Genomic DNA, 24,197 nt, shown 5'->3' on the forward strand with positions numbered 1-24,197 from the left:
TTTATTAGCTTGCTGTACTTAACATTGTTTGGTCATTCTAAGTTTGAATAAGTATAAACTTCATATTTTGTCCTGCTTTAGAGGACGTGTCTCATCCCACAGCCGACAAACAGTGAGACAAACAGAAATCAGGTAATTGTCAAAAATTCTGCAGCTACTTGGCTTCCAGTGCTGAAGACTGTGTAGGTAAATGAAAAACTGGACATAATTTATATTTTACTTATATGTAAGAATTTTAATTTATTTAAACTGTAAATTGCTGCTTTTAGGATCTTCTTGTACAGTTTGCTGTGCATGGCTATAGATACAAACAGCTTAACTCCTTAAAGCAGTGACAGCAGTTTGAAAAAAAAATCTGCTTTTTAATCTTTGTTTTCTTTAGCTTGTTTAGAGAAGGAGGAAACAGAGAGTATCCCAAGTGGTTGTCCTAATCATTACTAAATAAAACAACAAAACATACCTCTAATCCAGATTTACATTTAAATCCTATTACATTCAATCAAATCGTCTTCTACTTGCAGAGTACATCTGAACAGAGGAAGCAAAATATAACCAAACGCACCGACAGGAGGGGGAACATCTTTCTGTTCTACAGCGTGTGAAAGGAAGGTCTTGTATAGCTTATAAGTGGAAGTCATTTCCCACTATTTCAGCTGACACTGATGCTGCATCACAGAGATGTTGTGCTGTTTGTTGTAGCTCCAGGAGGCGGCTGTGTGTTTGAAAGCAGACCAACTGCTGGCTGACGAATCTAAATCTGACAGATAAATGGATGAATGTCTAAAATCAGAACAGGCCACAAATCCTGACGCCGGTAAAGAGGGCTTGGTCCTCAATCTGCGCATTACCATGATCCCTATGAGTGTGTGTGTGTCCTGGTGTACAAACACACAGATGGACACTATCCTACACACACACACACACATTCATCAGCAGATCCAAATGCACAGTCTCACACAAAGATTCACAGTTTTTATTTATCTCATGCTCAGCTACTTATTATCATTATGTTTTCTTCCAGATTTAAAGATTTACCCTCAATCGTCTGAGTCCCCACAAAACCAACACTCACTCTTACATTTAAAAATAATATCCAGCATTAGTGCAAACTTCTGTCATGTAAACCATAAGCAGCATTTTCTGCACTTTAACCCTTAAAACTCCAAGCAATTTTTTCCTACTTATGTTCTCCTTGTTTGTTTTATTTTATTTTTGTTATTTAACACATACATGTAGAAGCTGAACTTATTCTTTCAGGACAGCCTGAGTTGTCAGATTATGAGGCTAAATAGCTAAATGTCATCCAAAACAATAAAACAGAATTTACTGCTAACAGTACTTTGTAGAAATAACTTAAAAATCAATAGCGACCAAGCCTTTTCTCATCTTGTTAAAAAATGTCCTCCTGGCCTTACATTGCCATGAAGAACCATTATTTTTGTTCTTTCAGACACACAGAACTTTCTGCTTATTTGTGGATCTTTGACTGCTCGTAAGTGGACATCACAGTCAGTTTCATCTCTCTGATTGGTGGAAAGTTTTACAGTAAGTGGCTTCATCAAAATTTCTACCAAATAAAGTAGTTAAATAAAAACTCCTGGATGGGATTTAAATGTCTGCAAAACTTCTTTAGATCAACTAAAAGGGTAACTATCCATCACAATATAACACATAGAGTTACAGAACTTAAAGTATGCTGAAGAAGGAACAGCATCTATCTATCTATCTATCTATCTATCTATCTATCTATCTATCTATCTATCTATCTATCTATCTATCTATCTATCTATCTATCTATCTATCTATCTATCTATCTATCTATCTATCTATCTATCATAAATTCATCTACGTTATCCAAGTAAAACTGAAGCTTTGATTTGTCAACTCGGTGTGCTGGAATCTTTCATTTTCACTTCATTTACCTTCTGCAGCAGCAGGGAGCCGGAGTATTTGGTTGTAATGTCTCGAAGTTCAACGGAGAATGCTAACGCCCACTGCTGCACCCTGAAAAAGAATAAGACACATGGTGAAAAAACAGCATACAACCTGACTGATGTTGTAGTACACTTTATACAAATGTACTACAACGTGAAGGACTGATGTTGTAGTACACTTTATACAAATGTACTACAACGTGAAGGACTGATGATGTAGTACACTTTATACAAATGTACTACAACGTTAAGGACTGATGTTGTAGTACACTTTATACAAATGTACTACAACGTTAAGGACTGATGTTGTAGTACACTTTATACAAATGTACTACAACATGAAGGACTGATGTTGTAGTACACTTTATACAAATGTACTACAACGTTAAGGACTGATGTTGTAGTACACTTTATACAAATGTACTACAACGTGAAGGACTGATGATGTAGTACACTTTATACAAATGTACTACAACGTTAAGGACTGATGTTGTAGTACACTTTATACAAATGTACTACAACGTGAAGGACTGATGTTGTAGTACACTTTATACAAATGTACTACAACGTGAAGGACTGATGATGTAGTACACTTTATACAAATGTACTACAACGTTAAGGACTGATGTTGTAGTACACTTTATACAAATGTACTACAACGTGAAGGACTGATGATGTAGTACACTTTATACAAATGTACTACAACGTTAAGGACTGATGTTGTAGTACACTTTATACAAATGTACTACAACGTGAAGGACTGATGTTGTAGTACACTTTATACAAATGTACTACAACGTGAAGGACTGATGTTGTAGTACACTTTATACAAATTTACCACAACGTGAAGGACTGATGTTGTAGTACACTTTATACAAATGTACCACAACGTGAAGGACTGATGTTGTAGTACACTTTATACAAATGTACCACAACGTTAAGGACTGATGTTGTAGTACACTTTATACAAATGTACTACAACGTTAAGGACTGATGTTGTAGTACACTTTATACAAATGTACCACAACGTTAAGGACTGATGTTGTAGTACACTTTATACAAATGTATCACAACGTGAAGGACTGATGTTGTAGTACACTTTATACAAATGTACTACAACGTGATACAAATGTACCACAACGTTAAGGACTGATGTTGTAGTACACTTTATACAAATGTACTACAACGTTAAGGACTGATGTTGTAGTACACTTTATACAGATGTACCACAACGTTAAGGACTAATGTTGTAGTACACTTTATACAAATGTACTACAACGTGAAGGACTGATGTTGTAGTACATTTTATACAAATGTACCACAACATGAAGGACTGATGTTGTAGTACACTTTATACAAATGTACTACAACGTGAAGGACTGATGTTGTAGTACACTTTATACAAATGTACCACAATGTGAAGGACTGATGTTGTAGTACACTTTATACAAATGTACCACAACATGAAGGACTGATGTTGTAGTACACTTTATACAAATGTACCACAACATGAAGGACTGATGTTGTAGTACACTTTATACAAATGTACCACAACGTGAAGGACTGATGATGTAGTACACTTTATACAAATGTACCACAACGTGAAGGACTGATGATGTAGTACACTTTATACAAATGTACCACAACGTTAAGGACTGATGTTGTAGTACACTTTATACAAATGTACCACAACGTTAAGGACTGATGTTGTAGTACACTTTATACAAATGTACCACAACGTGAAGGACTGATGTTGTAGTACACTTTATACAAATGTACCACAACGTGAAGGACTGATGTTGTAGTACACTTTATACAAATGTACCACAACGTGAAGGACTGATGTTGTAGTACACTTTATACAAATGTACTACAACGTGAAGGACTGATGTTGTAGTACACTTTATACAAATGTACTACAACATGAAGGACTGATGTTATAGTACACTTTGTACAAATGTAACAGGCCTTCCAATATGAAAGTACACCAAAAGCTGCAGAGAAAAAAAGAACTTGGTACATATATATTATTTTACATTTTCATCAAATTTAGGAAATGAAATTCTTCAAAAATGTCTTAGTGTTCATAATTCTTACTAAAACTAACCCACTCAGCTGCTGCATACTGGCAATGACAAAATTAGTGGATTCTTCTCAGATGTATACTGACACTGGGGTTTTAATTTGTGAAGTTGAGACATCCTGACTCCAGCTGATGCTGTCAGAGTGAGAAATGACTCACAAGATCTGGCTGAAAGAAACATGCGAGGGTCCAACTAAAGCAGCAGCTCTGCCACAGTGAGGACAGGTGAATTCACAGACTGGGAATACAGATGCGGTACCAGCTTCATGTCTCCTTTGGCGTTTCTTGATCTGTCAATCACCTCGGTCCTCCTCAAGTCTAAAAGCTCCCTGCTGGCAGAGACTTTGCCAGGTGGAGCGTTGAGTGACAGTGTCCTCCAGCTGGGTTGGGTTCAGTTTATATTTTTGTTCAGAATTTTTAGTTGGTCTTCATATCACCTTTTCTGGCCTCCTGCTGAGCACTGATAGTTGCTACATCCAGAAGAACTTAACAGGGGTCCTTAGCTTTCAGCCCACTGGAAGGGCGTGAACAGACTTTTTGTATAATGGTTGTTTTGACCCTGATTTTAATGTATTTTGTTCAATAATAACAGAATAAAAACATGTTGGTCTAGACTGAAGTACAGTACAGAAGCCTAAAAGAAGAGGTTTCAATGATATTTTTACCTTTTCATATAGTAAATATATATATATATATATATAGCCTAAAAATATAACCTTGTAATTCTTTACTTATCCTGTCTGAAACATGATTGTTCTGTTATTGCTCTCACTGAGACATGGCTCTTAAATAATGTAGAATCTCTAAAAGATCTGCCAGATTACACTGCAGTCCACCATAATACGGAAAGGAAAGACAGGTGGTGGTTTGTATATGATGACAGCCACTTCATTCACAGAGATTACCTTAAAACAGAAACTAAAGACATCAAGTCTACATTTACTGAAATAACTCTATATTATAACTCTATAATATACTATAATTAACAAGAAAATAATAATCTGATATTGCACCGAACGCCACCACGTCGTCCATTCATTTATGATAATGGCCACCTTGAAGGGCATTATCCTGCTTGTACTATGGTCACTTATGAAAGAAATAAATGTTAAAACAATTATTATTACGTTAATGTTGTTTTTCACCGTTACAATCCTAACAAGCAGGGGCTGAGTGGACTACTTCGTTGTGATGCATTGCCAAGGTAACCGGCTCTGACACGGAACCTTCAGCTCGTTCGGTTGGTCAGCTGTTGTATTAGACCTGATCAGTGGAAGGAAGGAAGATGATTGCTTAACGTTATGTTACTTGACACAAAGAATCATTTCAGAGGGCGGCTGCAGCACTTACAGCTTGTGCGTGTCCACAGGATGATGCCACATTTTGTTTCAAACAGTCAAAGTCCACAGATCGTTTCCTACATCGTTTAATAAGCCTGCAGGCTGCTTTCACAGCGATACCACATCATGATCTGGTGTGTCTCCAGCAGGGACTCTTAAACGTTTTTATAAAGTTATCCACCATTCACTCTGTATCAATCAAGCAAGTAAAGTATTCAAGACAGGAAGACAGACGACGACCTATTTAAAATTAAATGCAACGTTGCCGTTGATAGTGACATTTCATAAAGATACTGGCATGTCCATTGTGGTGTTTGAAGGACGGAGATTTAACGTTTGTGGACCCTGACCACTGCTGGTTGGGACGTTGCTGTACGACGAAATGTTGCTCCATTCTCGTCTCTCCTGGACTGACGGAGCCCAAAAAGCCTGCAACCTGCTTTAACAGCGATGCACCGTCAGACATGATCTGGCTCGTCTGCAGCCCGGTGAGTTTCTGTTGCCCCGGTTACCAACTACCGTTTAGTCAGCGCAATAATTTACAATAAGTCTATTTGAATGGAACTTCTTTCATAGGTGTCCATTATCACTTTTTAATGGCCCCCCATTCAGCCAATCAGAATCGAGTATTCACCCAGACCATGGTATAATGATAAAAAAACTGATATAACGGATGATCTGGCTAAAACGGCTAAAAACACATTTTTCTTTTTATCATCCAAGTGTTAGTCTTTGTGCATGTGATAAAATTCCTACAACACAACATCACCTAAACAACTGTAGATAAAAATACTGTATTAGCTGTTTTATGTCTTTTTTTTTTTTTTTACAAGTTTTACTTCACTCTTCTTTTTTTTTTTTTTACATTAGATGATCAATTTAGTTGTAATGATCAGTTCAATATTTTATAAAAATCTAGACCTTAAAAAAATTCTCATTTGTGCCAGCCATTTCCTGGTCAGTACCCCTGCCTGGCCCCCCATTAAAGCTTTTCTAGACCCGCCCCTGCATATCTGACATATAAATCCTTTCTACCACCTGTTTCAGCTACTTTTTTAGAGCAGAGTTCTGCCAAAAAGAAGAAATTGGGGTAAATATGTGTTTGTGTGAACGATCAATCACTAGTTTCCTCCTTATCTGCTGAACAATAAACTCAAGATCAGAGACGGTACTTGCGACAGAAAAACTGATCAGCTGATTATGGAAAGCCGAGGGAGGGAGGGGGAGAGGAGTGGCCACTTTTATGCAAAATTCTGGGAAAAGTTTTTCAAAACACACAGAAAAAGTGTATGTGTTGAACCCTCTTCCCAAGAAAGGTATGAGTGTTAAAATCATCCACCCATGGGTCATTCCATTATTTTTTTTTTTAATACTCAAATCCATCCATTGCCAGCTAGCTGATCTTGTTCCATCTCCATGTTCCGTCATCACAACAGAGAAATGATGGATGCATTGGCCTTGTCATGCCTCACACACGTTACAAATGTCATCATAATCAAATTAGTAAGCAACAAATTATTTTTGACAGCTTTAAATCTTTTTTTATTTGCAATTTTAAATTGCATTAGGGGGGCGGCATCTGTGGCGCTTGGAGACCAGAAATGGTTTTCAAGGTGATGTTTATATATGGTTTGAGAGTTATAATGTCAATGGAAGCCAATTTGTTTATTTCAGTAATTTTATGTTCAACAAAGCCGTTATGACTTTGGTTTACATAAACAACCTTGCTGTTGTATCTAGCTCTATATTTCCTATTTTATTTTATTTGCAGATGACACTAATCTTTTTCTTTCCAGCAAATACTTTAAAAATCTCGTTACTGAAACTAACTCTGGACTTTTTGACTATTCAAAACGGTTTCAATTAAATAAATTGTCTTTAAATATAAAGAAAACAAATGATATAATTTTTTTCCCGTAGATGATTTTTTAATTAAAGAAACAAAAACAAACAAACAAAACAAAACAAAAAACACTAATCTGAGACCCATGTATCCTTCACATAATCTAAACTAGCTTTTAATAAAACTTTGCTCTTTGATCATGTCATCAGGTCTGCCTTCTAGTACCAGGTTGGGCCCCCTCCTTCCTTCAGAACAGGTGTACTCACACATGTAGCTTCATAGAAATGAACTGTTTGAGTTGGTTGGTTGTTTTCTGATGACCTGAGGTGACCTTAGAGAGGTCCTGGATTGTCCTGATTTGTGCCCCAGTCTGGGCCAGCATGCCTCACTGAGCTCCACCTGTTCAGTAAATTCATCTTACTGATGAAGAGATTGCTCTTTTTATTGACTGGTGTGCTTAAATTAATGAACCATTTTTTAATGGTTTTAATGGACACGAAGTAAAATAAAAAGAGCGCAGCTGCAGCTGTCATTCGACAAACAGGACGGACGGCATAAAACAAAACATAAAACTTTGATGCAAACTGCAAAGTGACATGAGGACAAAAACTATACAAATATTTAGAGACTTTGCAGCAAGTGTAGTTGTAATTGTAGTAATACTAAAACAAATGTAGTAATTGTAGTAATACTACTACAATTACTACAATTGTAGTAATACATGTAATTCAATTTGTATTTGTATCAGCATCTGACACATAGTTATCCCAGTCTCAGGGACGTCATATCTACGTTTTATCTCAGATAACAGTTCATAAAATGATATTAAGCTCTTGCTGTGTGTAGTTGTTCGTTGCCATGGTGATGCTACAGCGCAGCAGAAAAGACCCTTAAATATGACGATGATAAAAGAGATTTAGATAATCTGTTCTTCATCTGGGTCACAGCAGGGAGCTGCAGGTGTCCCGCAGTTACACCGAGATACGCTACACAACAGCACATACCACAAAAACACAACAGTAACACAACAGTAGCACACACACACACACAAACACACCACAATAGCAAGACAAGTACACAACAATAACACAACACAGCAATAACAACAATAAAACAACAATAACATAACACAATACAGTAATACAGCAACACAATAATAACACAATAACAACACAATAACACAACACAACAATACAAAAATAAAACAATAACACAACACAATACAATAACACAATAATAACTCAATAATAACACAATAATAAAACAATAACACAACACAATAATACAATAATAACACAACACAACAATACAAAAATAAAACAATAACACAACACAATACAATAACACAATAATAACACAACAATACAAAAATAAAACAATAACACAACACAGCAATAACAACAATAAAACAACAATAACATAACACAATACAGTAATACAGCAACACAATAATAACACAATAACAACACAATAATAACACAATAACAACACAATAACACAACACAACAATACAAAAATAAAACAATAACACAACACAATACAATAACACAATAATAACTCAATAATAACACAATAATAAAACAATAACACAACACAATAATACAATAATAACACAACACAACAATACAAAAATAAAACAATAACACAACACAATACAATAACACAATAATAACTCAATAATAACACAATAATAAAACAATAACACAATACAATAACACAATAATAACACAACAATACAACAATAATACAACAATAACACACAAATTTGTGGTTATCTCTTGATTTTTCGGGTAAGTAAATCAACTAATAAGCAGGTTTTGTTGTGTGTTACCAACAAAGAAACTGGGCACCAACTATTAGATCACTGTTGGTGAACAGAGACAAATGTTTTGATTAGAGCTACAACATGATTTTTATTTGAATGAACCCATCACACAGGTTTAGATAGCTGACAAAAACTGGTGTCAGAATGAAAATGTGCCTCTCAGGTGGTAATTAACTGCATATCAATTAAAATGGTGTGATCAGTGGTGTACCTCTGGAGTGTTGCTCCACCACTTTTTTGTCCAGGTGATGGTTGCATAATCCAGCTAAATCTAAGCTAAATCATAAACCTGTCTACATTAAAACCGTGGTTTTCAAAATGATGCAGCTGACAGGTGGTGGTACAGGGACAGTAGAGGGGTTTAAACAGAGGCTGAGAACGTAAGGTAAACAGTAATCAGCATATCTTTACATGTGTTTATTTTCTGAACTATTTTTCAATCATCTAATTTCTCTAAGCCCATGTACTCCAATGGAGGGCTGAAGCCTAGTAGCTACCAGGAAAGAGGCAGGGTACTCGTCCTGGAAAGGTCACCAGTCCACGGGCACCACAGAGAGACAACCAATCACACTCGCTATTTAACCTAAGATGTGTATCTTTGGACTATGGCATAACATTTCCTCTCGTATACTTTCTCCTCTTTCTCACAGTGTTTTAAAACATTAAAAAGATCCTTAAAATCCTCTTTGACTGTTGGTTGTCACGAGTAGCGGCGGAGGTGAGGACCCAAATGCAGGCAGAATCATGCAGGAGGCAAAAATCGGTGCAGGTAGAAGGTTTATTGTCAAACGGAGGACAGGGAACCACACATGGCAGGGGGAGAACCACAGATCTGACTGAAAACCATGAGGTATTTGTAGACAGGGGGAGTAACTAGGAGCAGGTAAAGAGAATGAGAAATCACACACACACACACACACACACACACACAAACCATAAAAACTGGTTGCATCCCGCCAGGTTTAAGGCTAGGTTCACACTGCAGGCTGAAGTGACCCAAATCCAAACTTTTTACCCCTATGCGACCCGTATCTGATCTTTTCATAACAGTCTGAACGACACAAATCCGATTTTTTCAAATGAAACCCAGATCACTTGAATATCGTATCGGATCCTAAATCCAGTGTCATGAAGCGGTTGCTGTTAGTGAAGTTATTTGCTGTGAATATTCGTGAGCAACTTCCATTTATCTAAGTAATGCATTTTTACTTTTTAGTTCACTGCCGAGTCAACTGATGTCCTCCAACAAGTCAGCAATTTTTTGTTAGCTTCCACAAATCTTTCATCTCATTGGTGGGACAAACCTGAGTTAATAAGTGTTGCCATGAGTAAAGTGCCACTCCAAATAACAGAAATACCTGCTTATTGAAGATCAACGCTAGGTAGTTTGAGTAAATCCTAGGTACTTTTACATAGAAGCGGAGAGCCGAGTAGCGGTCAAAACCTGTCAAACCACCCATGGTGTTAATATATAATTATTATAGAAAATAATAATAACATAATTCAGAAAGCTAAAAGAGGTGATTAGTACATACACTGATAGACGGAGGAGTTTATCTGTTCTCAACATTAATCCCGTAAGTGCGAAACACACAAATATTCACCATCTGCATGCTTAAAAATACACATTTATTTAAACAGTAAACTCTACACAACACACAGTTTGTCTTAAAAAAAATCCTGCCCATTACTATCTGAGCCCATTTCACCTTTTGACTCTCACTCCTCTCCTTATGATTACGCCCCCATCGTCGCTGCTTGCGGATACACTCGTGAATCAGGGTCTTCAGTCATTAGTCTGATCAGCTGTGCTTCCAGTGTTCCCTGTACACACTTCATCTCAGAGCTTTTCCAGTTATTTCTGTCAGCTCACTTCAGCACATGTCATCCCTTTAATGTGACCAGTCAGATTAAAAACCACTGTCTAAATGACTGAGGCAAATCTACCTTCAGTGTTTTCCCATCTGTCACAGATTTTAACTAAAAATCCCCCAAATAAATCCCCTTGTGAAGATCACCCCCAGAATCAAAGCAGATGATCCTCTGTGCTGTGGGCGATCTGTCTGACAGACTGAGGCCTCTGGCTGTAATCTGCACACAGGGAAATATGGAGATTCGATATCGTTTGATATCAGAGGTCAGACCAGCAGCCTGAGCTCCATAAAAGAAGCAGTTCTGATATGATTGAGCATCGGGAAGAAAAAGATGGATACTTACTCAAAAGAAAGGCCATTCACAGACGCTGAAACAGTTAAAGAATGTGTAGAAGTAGCTGTCAATGAGGCGGTAACAGCTGACAAAGTGAGACAGCAAGTGATATTTTCAATTTAGTCAGGTCCTGCATCGGATACAACAGCTGCGATAAGGGTGGATGTTCTAGCTACAGGTGCTTTTGAGCCTTTTTTTGTTCAACCCCCCTAAAAAAGCTGAATTTATTTCCCAGGATTTAGATGAGTCTATGGATAAGTACGATACAGCTCAACTTTGGCCGATTTTTTGCGATATTCACCGTTTTAAAATGGACATACTGGCTTAATACCACTGGAAGGCCATACATCCGGAGAAATAACTGTAATGAATAATCCCTGAAGACCCGGGAATTCTGCCACACACATACACAGAATGAAGGAACAGCGTAACATTTATTGAAACCAGGAGACTGTGGGGGGAAATGAGATGAAGTCTAATAAGGAGTGGCGGAGAAATCCTGAGTGGCTGTGAGGTTAGAATCCTGAAAAGACTCCCGATGTGCAGATCCACAAATCCAAAAAGACGTAGTCGTAAGGCAGGCAATGGTCAAACACAAAGAGGCAGAGAGCGGACTACTTATCAGGGGGCAGTCGTTCCAAGCAGGGGTCAATATCTAAATTACGTTTGGTAGGAAAAGTCCGACGGGGATCAGGCACAAGAGGTTCAGGGTACACAACAGAGTCTCCAACAACAAGAATCTGAAACAAGAGCAAAGCAGGGTCTCGACAAAGTAAGCAAGTTGACCATCTGGCAGGGACGCAGAGACTGGAGAGTGAATAAGTAGGGCGGCGAACAGGTGAGGAGAGGCAGTAATCAGGTGGAGCAGATGAGCCTGATGAGGAGCTGGAGGCTCAGCAGAGCAGCAATCATGACAGTAACTTTCCAAAAGATTGTTGCTTCTTTAAAGACAGCAGACTGGACTGCTCTTGCATCAAAAATAAGTCACTTCACTGCCTCATCCATCAGAGAGTCCTTTGACCACAATTAAGGCGTGAGTTAAAAACACCATGGACTCTGTATGGCTTGAATTAACTTTATAAGAACATGTTGTCTACAACACAGACGATTTCGCAAACTTCTTGCCGGTATGTCAGCTGAGCACTTTGACCTACTTTGCATAACAGCGTGAGATTGTTAGTTAAACCGAGGAAACTCACTCAAGAAAGTCTGAATTGAGGGAGGAAATTATCACTTTTGTTTGCGACTGCAAGCACAGGAAGGTTGAAGTATTTCTGACTAATATGCTGGATGGGAAATTTGTCTCTGAGATGTACGTTTTAACTGATATCCTCCCTCATTTAAATGTACTTAACCTGGGACTTCAACAGAGGGATAAAACAGTTTAGCTGTTTCTCAAAAACAAACAAAAAAAAAACTTGGACCTTTTCTCATCTGATCTTAACTGCAGACTGCTGAGCGTTTTATTCTCAAACTGATATCGGATTCTTTTGTAATGACTGTCTGAGCGGCAGCCTGAGCCGTCTGCCTGCTGACTTCATGCTTGACGCAGAAGACGGACACGAAGACAGTTTTGTCTGTCTCCTGCGTCAGTTGTGCCCGTAATTTGTTCCTTTTCACAGAGCTTAGCCATCCATCGTCTGATGCAGAAAACCAGAAATAGTGAAGGAGGTGCTGAGCAGAATTAATGACATGCAAGCAGCGCGTGAAACAAACCAGAGAAGTAAAAGAGGAACAGGAAAAAGAAAAAAACAAGCAAAAGAAGAATGAAGATGAGGAAAACAATGGTAGAAATTATGTTAGTTCTGAAGAAAGGCTAAGTGTTTAGGGTGTGTGAGGTGGTTGGAAACGACATCATTTGGGTGCAGTCCCGCCATCAACCAGTGTCTGAAACTGACGTCGGACCGTGGGAGTGAACTCTGAACTCACCACTGCCCAGTTGTGGAGGAATTGACCTAATAATCATGGCAATGTAAGAGCATGGAAGTAAGAGCGACATAAGACAACATTTTAAACCGACGTTCCTATTTACTGACGTAAGGAAGCACAAATAGGCCTTAACTCTGAAACAAACACAGACTTGGCGCTCACAGAAAAGTGAGTGAATAACCAAACGCTGTTCACAAACAAAAGTCCTGTAATTCTTCAACCTCGAGCATCAACAGGGTCGGTGGAACTCATGAATGTAATTTATTTTACTCTAATGTGAACAGAATTAAAATGGTGGGAAAAAAATGGCAGAAAGCCTAAAACACATGAAAATTGTGTTTTGGTCTGAGTTTTTTTTTTGTTTGTTTTGTTTTTTTAATCGTTGTTAATTGGGAGAAAAAGTAGACTTTCTGATGCTTGGAGCAATGGAGCTTAAAATCTGTTAGTCTTAGCACATTCACAGTGGAGGTTCATTTGAAGCCAACTTAAATATGATATTATATAATTTGTGTATGTACAGGAAAAACTACAAACACAAGACACACTTGTTTGAGAATTTTTTAATCATTTGGGCAATTTTCTGATTATAACTAAAACTTATCCTGTGATTGTGTCAAAACCATAGAAGATATAAAGATGCCCTTTCAGTCAGTTAAAATGTTATCACTCATGACCCATTTAAACTTTTAATGATGTTTCTAAGTAAAAGTATACTTGAGCTGTATTTCTCCAAATTGGCCTGGGTGTTTGGCTCATTTCGGCCAGATCCTATTCATTCCTACGGGACGAAAAGAGTCTTTTGTGAATAACGTAAACACCACAAGACTTTTGTACAGAAAAATTCATAGCTATACCTAATCAAGATGCAAGTTTTGACATAATATTTGGGGTAAAGTTGAATTTTGTGTGGAGTTAGTAGCCGAAAGTCATAGAGCAATAATTATGTGTGCGTTGTGCTAACGGCACCAAAACTACAGCGTCACCATCAACAATAACGCAGGTACATAAATACTAGCTGTGGATTGAAGAATATAAGTGCTAACATTAGTGAGGATTTCATGTTAAACCATGTGTTATACTACATCCTGAAAATGCACAACACCTTCCAAAGTTAGAAACGCATACATTTTCAAGTTTTCATAACCTTACTGTCAGGAACAGGAAAACGTCCTCATTCTGAATGAAACAATGCACTAAAGGTGCAAAATGAGGTGATGTCCATGTTAGCTGAGCACGTCTGGGGCAACTTTTCCTGACCATCACTAACCCTCCTCCGACCTTTACAGAGTTAACCAGAGTTAACTCACCGCAGTCTGACTACAGCTTAATTATGACCTCCTATATGACGTTTGAATTCCTACTTGTGGTGTTCTTACTCTCAAATGTAAGTCGCTTTGGATAAAAGCGTCTGCTAAATGACTGTAGAATAGAATAGAATAGAATAGAATAACCATGAGAATTCATAGGTCCATTTATTTGATGTTAAACATAAACACTTTGACCCAAACATCTCAAACTTTGACTTTCTGTCTCCTCTTGTTTTTTAATGTTCTGTAAGCCTACAAGCTGGACTTTTCTCCAGATGGTTGAGGAGCTATGTCCTCTACAGGGAAATTACACTGTGACGTCGTTCACACTGTTAAAAATCTGTATTATTTATTGAATCCCAATGCAGTGATGCTGAGTAATTGTTTGTTTCGTGTGTTGCTTCTCTTGTAATCTCTTTGAAAAAATCCTTTTGCTTCATTTCCTTGTGGAAGTGTTTTAAAATATTGCATGGAAATCCAACTTAAAGTGATTTTGGATTTGTGAAAAAACATTTTCAATATGACAGAATTTGAGACTAGTTTTGTCTCTTGATCTTAACTCTCTTAAAGCTGTTAATAGTTTTCTGAGGTAAAACCCAAACTATTAGACTCCAAACACACTTTATATGGAGAGCAGAGCATCTGTAAGCAGATCCATCTAAATACAAACACTCAGCTCTCCGTATGTTAAAAGATGTGATTATAACTCATAAAGTCTATGAAAGGGATTAAAATATGTGTGTCCCACCAACAAGGAGCACAAACATCTGGCCATATTCATGGACCAATTATGAGCTGAACAATTGTGACTGTGCCACTGGTTGGATAAGCAGGGACGCTATCATGACAGAGCATGTAGCCGGCCCATCTGTTCACTGCATGATCCGGTGTCACTGGGACAATTTGTCTGGCCTTTCTTCAACCCCATTAGAAAATAGAAAAAGGTTTCACTATTGCTATGATAGCACATATAGAGTTGGCCTGATACCAATACTAGCATCGGAAATACTCGCTAATTCTGCCAAAAGTGTGGTAAGGCTAGTAAGGCTAGTATCCTGCTAGCAAAGGAGTGACACTCCTAATATGCAGGGGCGGCATGAATGCTTCCATATTTAACACGAGCAACCTTACAAAACATTTGGGTTGTCACCACGTGAAAGAGCACGAGGAGTTTGTTGCCTTAAAGGACAAGAGCAACAACAGCAGCAATAACGAATGCTGGCAAATGCTTTTACAAATGCAAGGAATTTGCAATGGTAGGCCAGAAAGCCACCGCAGCAGCCCGTCATATGTGTAAAACATTCACTGGAAGTCTCATGTCAGTCAGATCCGTGTCACTATCATGTGAAGCTGAAGAATGAAAAAACAGCCTGTTTTAGTTTTTTTCCTTTATTTCATATTTCTCTTCACTATTAATGAAGGTTGCTAGTGACTAGTCATGAGATAGCCATGCACACATCTAGATCAGGTTCAGAGATCTAGTGACATTGAAACAACCAAAAAACAAAGCGAGGTTAGTTTAAAAAACTGGTGCTGTGCAGATGTTGAAGACACAGGTCTGATCTTTAGGGGTCATGAATGTGGTGGGAGAAATTATGAACAGGTTCTGAGATATAAATCAGAGCAGGACCCCTCTCTAACAAGGTAGTTGACAGGTGGTAAAAAGGATTTATACTTCAGCTATGCAGTGGTGAGTCTAGAAAATTTTGCCTGGAAAGGGGGGGGGGGGGGGGGGGGGGGGGGCTTTTTTATAAGGTCTAGACGTTATGAAATATTAAATTTGTTATTACAACAAAAGTGATAATATAACGTAGAAAAGTGAGGAAAAATCCATGTAAAGGTTAGTTAACATAAGTTGTGTCCTAATTTAATGCCACCCCCCACCATCAGAGATGAAGGCTTTGAACTGTCCACCGATAACCACCTGGATGCTCCCGCTTCTCTATAGTCTGCAGGATACACATTTTCATCCATCTGACCACAGAAAAGTTTTCCACTTTGCCTCAGACCATTTTAAATGAGCTTTGATCCAGAGAAAACGGCTGTGTTTCTGCATCCTGTTTACATATGACTTCTTTGCACGACAGAGCTTTAACCTGCATTTGCTGATTTCAGGGTGAACTATGTTTGAAGACAGGGATTTCTGGACGTCATGTCTGGTTTTCATGCAGTGCTGCCTGAAGGCCCCAAGATCACCAGCATCCAGTTTAGACTTTGGCCTGATCCCATGCGCACAGAGATTCCTCCTGATTTCTGAATCTTTTGATGATATTATACACTGTAGATGGTGGGAGCTTCAAAGTCTTCACAATTTTACATCTGAAAGTGTTCCACAATTTTTAGCCCCAGTTTGTGTCAGGTTGGTGAACCTCTGTCCATCTTTACATCTGAGAGACTCTGCCTCTCTGAAAAGTGATCCTATACTCCCAGTCATGTTACTGACCTGTTGCCAGTTCACCTTAGTAGTTGTCAAATGTTCCTCCAGTTGTTTTTGATTTGTACCAATTACTATCCAGCCTTTTGCTGCTCCTCTTCTGACTGTTTACAGATGTATTGCTGCCATCAGATTTCAAATTAGCTCATGTTTCCAATAAAAAAAGTCAAATTTCTCAGTGTAAAGTTTCTCAGATGCTCTAATGACAATAAAATATGGGTTGATGAGATTAGATCAGAGTTCCAAATCTTTTCATTGAACAAAACCAAACCAAGTAGTTTTGCTTTCAAAACCTAATCAGTGACTGCTAATTATAAATAAATAAAGAGGAAAAAATGTCGCACAGAAGATTCAAACTTGGCCTCAGGAGAATCAGGAGCAGCAGATCTCTTCAGCCACCGGACCGCTTATCTTCGGTTGCTGTTTCAGGTAGCACATGGCTTTTGCAGCTTTAGGAACTTCTCTTCAGGAGTCTTCACTGGTCCTTGTTTAGACTGTAAATGTCACCAGGTTGCAAACCTGAACTTGTAGAAACATCCTCAGTAACTGAGCGGATGCTGAATCGCAGGGGACCAATGAAACGAAACGCAGGTACTGAAAATTCTGTGCCTGTACAGGAAAACGGCTACATTTTTCTTTCCATGGACCACTGTAGGTATTTTTACAGTTTTTCATGAGATTATGTTGCCAGAGCACACAGAATAATCTGGCTGCTCATTCGGAGTGAGAAAGGAGAGCAGATTTCAGTAAGTCCTGAGGGAAAAGTAAAGCCTGCTAACACACAGTTAACTCCCTCAGGACACTGATGAAAAACAGAGTTTACCGTCTGTAGCTTCAGTTATGTAAAACAAGTCCAGTTAGAAGCTATAAGAATTATGTCCAGCTTGATTCTCAAAGGTAAGAACACCTTCTGCTAAGAAGCTTCCTGTTCCACAGGAGCCCAAGTCTCCTTTACTTCTCATTTTCAAGATCCAAACCTCCAGTTGTCTTTACAAATCTGCAAATATATGCTTCCTGTTCACCCCTGAAGATGTTAGTGTGGCATTTCACTGTTTAAACCAGAGGTGTCAAACATACGGTCCGGGAGGGCCAAAACTGGCCTGCCAGAGGGTCCAATCTGGCCAGCAGGAGAAAACTGGTACATGTGAAAAATATTTACTTTTCCAAGGCAGAGTGGATAACACGTTCTATCTTTTATAACTTCCTCACATAATAGATCTGACTTCAGTTTGCATTATGAGGTGAGTCAGGATTACTACACGCATGTGGAAATGTACACGTACTGTATCTACATTTAAAATAACTTCTAGATCTTGAAAAGCTAGTCTGATCATAATGTGAAATACTGGACTGTTCAGTTCCAGATACCTGTGATTGAATGCTTGGTGATTTTATAGAGCTGTCAAAATTAAGGCATTAATGCAGGGATCCCCAACATGGGACCTTAAGGCCCGCGGTCCTGCAGACTTTCCTTGTTTCCCTGCTGCAGCACACCTGACTTAAATTAATGGCTCAATAGCAGACTTGTTCAGAGCTTGTCAGAGATCCATTTAATTTAAATCAGGTATGTTGCAACAGGGAGAAACATCTAACACCTGCAGGATAGTGGGCCTTCAGGATATATATATATATATATATGTGTGTGTGTGTGTGTGTGTGTATGTGTGTGTGTGTGCTTGTACTTCTTTGTAATAAAACAAAGGGAATAATGTGTCATTATTATTCTGTTATTTTACATGTACGACCAACTGGAAATCAGAATGTGGAACCTGAACTAAAATAAGTTTGACCACTCTGGACTAAACCTCACCAGATTATAACTTTTAAAAAATCTTTTTTAGTATTTTCTATGAACACAGGGCCAAATGGAAGCTAGTATCCAGAAGGAGATGAGAAGGAAGAAGGTACTTACGTTTCGGGTGGGATTTTCATTTGAGTCTCAGCTGTAATCCATAAACAGAAAAATCCCAGAATCCTCAAGAGGTTCCTGGTTCCAGGTGTCCTGCCCCCCATGTTTCTTTTTCACACAGCTCCTCCTCCTAAATTCAGAAGGCAGTTTTACAAAATGAGAGCAGCTTTGAAAGTCTAAGAAGACGACAAAGAGTTTGTTGGAAATGGTTTCCTCATTTCTGCTACAGACGACAGACCGCAATGTGTGCAGTGATGTGCTTCTGACCCGGAATGCTTTGTGTCATGTCTGGATAAACCTGTCCTGCAGCTGGCATCTTCTCTCCGGTTCCTGGTCTAACCTCTCATCCTCAGGAAAGACATTTTAAAGCCATTATTCAAGTGATTGAGGAAAATACCATATATATTTCTGGTGCAAGAAGAAGATGTTGTCATGTTAGAAATCCATCCCACAGACTCCAGGAATCACAGCTGGAACAGTGTTCCTGCCTCCACCTGCTGCTCCTAAAAGCGGTTCTGAAGGGTCAGCTCCGTGTCTCCACTTTACAGATATTCAGGAAGTCATGACGGCGCAGGTCTGCTGCCGATTTCATATCCACTGTCGCCCAATTTGCAACATAATCCACTTGGATTAAAAACTCTGTTTCACATGGTAGAGACGGGGAGAGAGAGATGAGGGGGAGGGAGAGGAGGACTGGCACAGGGGATTGGATGAAGGCTCTGTTTTATCTAAGAGGATTAGAGCAATTTCTGGAGACAGACTCTCCTGCAGCCAATCAGAACTGTCGGAGGGAGGAGCTAACATGATGCCCCAACACACACACACACACACACACACACACACACACACACATACACATTCACCATGAGCTAATTACACGAAGTACTAACTAAAGAGAAAAACAATACACAGACACTTGACTGACCCACGGAGGGCTCAGTTCTGGGTTTGGTTTCTCTGTGACCTGGAGGATGAGCAGCTCTGAGGTCTGGGACATTAACAGGAAGACAAAATACAAACAAACAAACAAAACTTCTTTAGATCTACAGTCATCATATCAGAGCACGAGGAGAAATCCTAACCCCCTTTTTATCTCCATGCAATCTGTTCAATTCAGTTCAATTCAATTCATTAAAATGCTCATTAAGCAGCCTGGGGGTACTAACTGTGGCTCAGTCTACTGGTTCTGGCCCAGATGGACCTGTATCATCGGCCTGGGGGCAACAGGTGAAACACGTAATGTGCAGCGTGTTCTGTGTCATGGAGGAAGATGCGAACTCTTCTCAGGCAGCAGCTGGTATAGATGGAGGTAACTTTGGGAGGCTGGTCCCCGTCAAACTCCCTGTCGTTTTTACTACCTACTGGAGCTTCTGTTGGTCAGCCTTAGCACAGCTGGAGAACCAGACTAGAAGCCCAACTTTGTTCCACCTCCTTCCTGTTTGCATTGTCATTGCTGTCAGTAATGAGTCAGTCTCAGGGCTTTAACACTTATCACTGCCACGCCTGGAGATCTGTCCCTCCTAATCAAACAACCCTCATTTTAACATGGCGTTGGTGAAATATGGTGCCTTCTTCCACATTTCCATCCCCCAGATTTCATATGCAGACAAACAGTGATCAGCTGTGCAGATGTAAAAATCACATGGAACAATAAAAGCAGGTCTGTCGGCAGCAGTTTGGTGGTTTCGCAGTTCACAGAATCCCATTAATTATTGACCAACATCCCAAGAATAACCACAGTGATCAATAGATCAGAGTGTCAGAGAAGATGTGATCTTTCTCTGCTGTGACCGACCCCCTGGCTTTTGCTGCATTACTCCCTGCACACTGTCTCCTAACTGATCATGCTGTTGCGGCTTTTCACAAAAGTTCAGCTGATAAAATCAATAAAGCAAATCATGACTAAAAATCCTGAGATGCTTTGAGATTCTTACATATAAACTGCAATTTTAATTATTATTATTTTAATGAAATGCCTCCATGATGAGGTTACTTTTTTCCTTTTATTTAACCAGATAAAACCTCACTGAGATTAGAAGTTTCTTTTCCAAGAGTGACTTGGCCAAGAAGGCAGCACAACCACAAATACATAGTATACCACAAAACAAACAAACTATCAAACACAGCCAGTAAAACAATGGTAGCGGCCGACATTAGGTAAATTAAAATACAGCATTGTACAAAGAAGTTGCAATGTTGACCCTGCACATCATGAATCAACAGCTCCCTCTGGTGTAAAAAGATGCAACGTACAACTTCTTCCACCAGCGTTGGGGCCGGTGGCTCCATCAAACCAAACTAACTCACGTTAAACTGTTCTAACCTCCAACAGCGAGCCTGTCGAGAAGGTTACTACCAGACATCCAACTGTCTGACAGTCAGCACTGATCCAGTTCATCAAAACCACCTAAAACCTGAACATGTTTGTAACAGCAGTAGAGCACACACGTGTTGTTAACCAGACTGTTGCTTGCTGCTTATGTTGTTGTGTGATATAGTTAGACAAGGTCACATACCTCACAGCAAATCCCTTCACTAGACACCTTTAGTTATATCTCTGCAATATTTTAATACACATGTGTTATATTTATATACAGATCACTGTGCTGTGTCATATGTTATCCTAATTTACACTGTAAAAATCAAATTGATGTGTTTATTCATTCTGATTATGGTGTTGGGTTCAAGATAATACCCAAAGCTAGATTTGTTCTGCAGTAAAGAAGGAGAGGCCATCCTGTAAAAACAAACAAAACAAAAAGCAAACAAACAAAGAACAAACAACACAGTAAACCAGAAACAAACACAGACACAGAAGGACAATATAAAATACACAAACACCCACAGTGACTGCTGCTCTAAGCTTTGGAAACAAATAGGTGCATAAAAACGATAAAGGACCATTAAAAAGCAGAAAAAAACTGCTATAAAATGATCAGACATTAATATTTCTTTCTTTTTTTTTTTCATCACTTCAACTACTTCAGACCTGCTCAACACAGTCAATAATATTTAACCCTTTAAATGCCTGCGTAATTATTTGAATACGAAATAATTCATTGTAAAAAAATAATAATAATTTAACAAAAAAAAAAACTTTTTTCCCCACATATAATAGATACCAGGGGATGGGCCTTTGGTGCTGATGAAAGTCATGTTATGTCAAAGATTAGCAGCAAGATTGTTTCTATTGTATTAGTATTTTTCATGTAGTCACAAATACTACCAAGAAAACCTCCTTAAGGATTTATTTAAAAAAAAAAAAGAAAAAATGTTTGATTTTATAGCAGATTTTGTGCACGGACATTTTTGTCCATGAAGGGTTCCAAAGGGACCTCTCCTTCCTGTCCTCCCCACCCCAACCAGTCCAGATGGATGACCATTCCTCCTGGTTCTGGTTGGGATGGAGTTCCAATGCAGGCTGTTCTTCCTGGTTCTGGTTGGGATGGAGTTCCAATGCAGGCTGTTCTTCCTGGTTCTGGTTGGGATGGAGTTCCAATGCAGGCTGTTCTTCCTGGTTCTGGTTGGGATGGCGTTCCAATGCAGGCTGTTCTTCCTGGTTCTGGTTGGGATGGCGTTCCAATGCAGGCTGTTCTTCCTGGTTCTGGTTGGGATGGAGTTCCAATGCAGGCTGTTCTTCCTGGTTCTGGTTGGGATGGCGTTCCAATGCAGGCTGTTCTTCCTGGTTCTGGTTGGGATGGAGTTCCAATGCAGGCTGTTCTTCCTGGTTCTGGTTGGGATGGCGTTCCAATGCAGGCTGTTCTTCCTGGTTCTGGTTGGGATGGCGTTCCAATGCAGGCTGTTCTTCCTGGTTCTGGTTGGGATGGCGTTCCAATGCAGGCTGTTCTTCCTGGTTCTGGTTGGGATGGAGTTCCAATGCAGGCTGTTCTTCCTGGTTCTGGTTGGGATGGCGTTCCAATGCAGGCTGTTCTTCCTGGTTCTGGTTGGGATGGAGTTCCAATGCAGGCTGTTCTTCCTGGTTCTGGTTGGGATGGAGTTCCAATGCAGGCTGTTCTTCCTGGTTCTGGTTGGGATGGAATTCCAGTGCAGGCTGTTCTTCCTGGTTCTGGTTGGGATGGAGTTCCAATGCAGGCTGTTCTTCCTGGTTCTGATTTCCTGCTCTCTCCTTGTGCAGCTCAGGATGGATGATCAAAGAGAAGATTTGATGCAGTCTGTTGGTTTCCTTAGCTATTTTTATTATTTGGTTTATATGAACACAGTTATTATAAACTGAACTTGTGGATTTGTTTTAATTGGACTACAATGATTTAGTCTGTCTGTAAAACTGCCTTGAGATGTCTTTGTTGTAAATTGGAGATGTGTGAATAAAGCTGAATTGAACTGAACTTGTTAGACCTCTGCAGGTCACATGGTTCACAGCTGTTCTGTCCATACGGCAGCCATAAAAATCTGCTCGCAGACCTGGACAGTTTTATTTCCATATTTTTGGATTCATGCACGCTTCTTATTAAAACCTTTAGTTTTTTCTCTTTTTTTCTTTGTCCTTATTTTCCAGATTCTTAAATAATAATGAAAATATTGAATAAAGAGAACAAATTCTGTGTATGTGAATACAGGTTTGCGACTGTACACCAGTAAATAATTATTTTTCCACCAGATTAACTGGTCTAACAGAGTTAATCACTTAGCTCTGAGGTACAACATTCAAACAATTTAACTAACTGGGTGTCGAACTGAGACCAGTTTAGTCAGCTGTTGTCCGAAGGTCAAGAATGAACTTTGAGCCTTGACTTTTATGGGAGAGAAGTCTGTATGGAAATTCGATCATCTACAATTCCCCCTCAACTCAGTAGTCTGATTGGAATCATCCAACATGACTGAAGGACCAAAAAGTGACTTTATGGACATTGAAGGAAAAAAGATTATTTTTTTTTTTTTCATTGATTTTAGCACAAATTTAATATTTCTGTCAGTAAGGAATTGCTTACATTCAGGTATTAAATGATCAGCAGAAAAATGCAGGTTTTTTTTTATTTTTTATTTTTTATTTATAGAACTTTCAAAATAACAACACGTTAATAACAAGATGTCTAAATAAGACAGAAAAATAAGATACGGTTATAAAAATTAAAAATTAACACATTAAAAATTATATTAATAATAAAGGCAAATCTGCCAGATGAGAGCAAAATAAAACAATACTACAGTTTCCAAAATGTATTTAAAATAAAAAACACAGAGCACAAAGTACAGGCAATTTGCAAGTAACAGAAAATGACTACTGAGGAGTACACAATCCAGATAAATTACAATAATGCTTATAAGACAAATAATTAAAGGCGTTCGGGTACATGTATTTGTATTTTTCTGTATGGAACATTAATACAGAACAGAGGCCTACCGGGTTCCCACATGGAAGAGTAA

The 24,197-nt window shown here is 38.8% G+C and overlaps 1 protein-coding gene across 1 annotated transcript in view; it reads right to left on the reverse strand.

The window, feature by feature from the left end:
* Positions 1 to 18,896, reverse strand: part of LOC121647109 (voltage-dependent calcium channel subunit alpha-2/delta-4-like) — a 91,381-nt gene extending 72,485 nt beyond the window's left edge. Inside the window, exons 1-2 of the mRNA XM_041996274.1 lie at positions 18,816 to 18,896; positions 1,923 to 2,004 (exon numbers count right to left, since the gene is read on the reverse strand). Coding sequence (XP_041852208.1) covers positions 1,923 to 2,004; positions 18,816 to 18,835 — 102 coding nt within the window. The 5' untranslated portion in view covers positions 18,836 to 18,896. The remainder of the gene's footprint in view (positions 1 to 1,922; positions 2,005 to 18,815) is intronic.
* Between the last annotated feature and the right edge of the window lie 5,301 nt (positions 18,897 to 24,197).

Source organism: Melanotaenia boesemani, chromosome 10 (genome assembly GCF_017639745.1).
Source record: "Melanotaenia boesemani isolate fMelBoe1 chromosome 10, fMelBoe1.pri, whole genome shotgun sequence".
NCBI lineage: Eukaryota > Metazoa > Chordata > Actinopteri > Atheriniformes > Melanotaeniidae > Melanotaenia > Melanotaenia boesemani.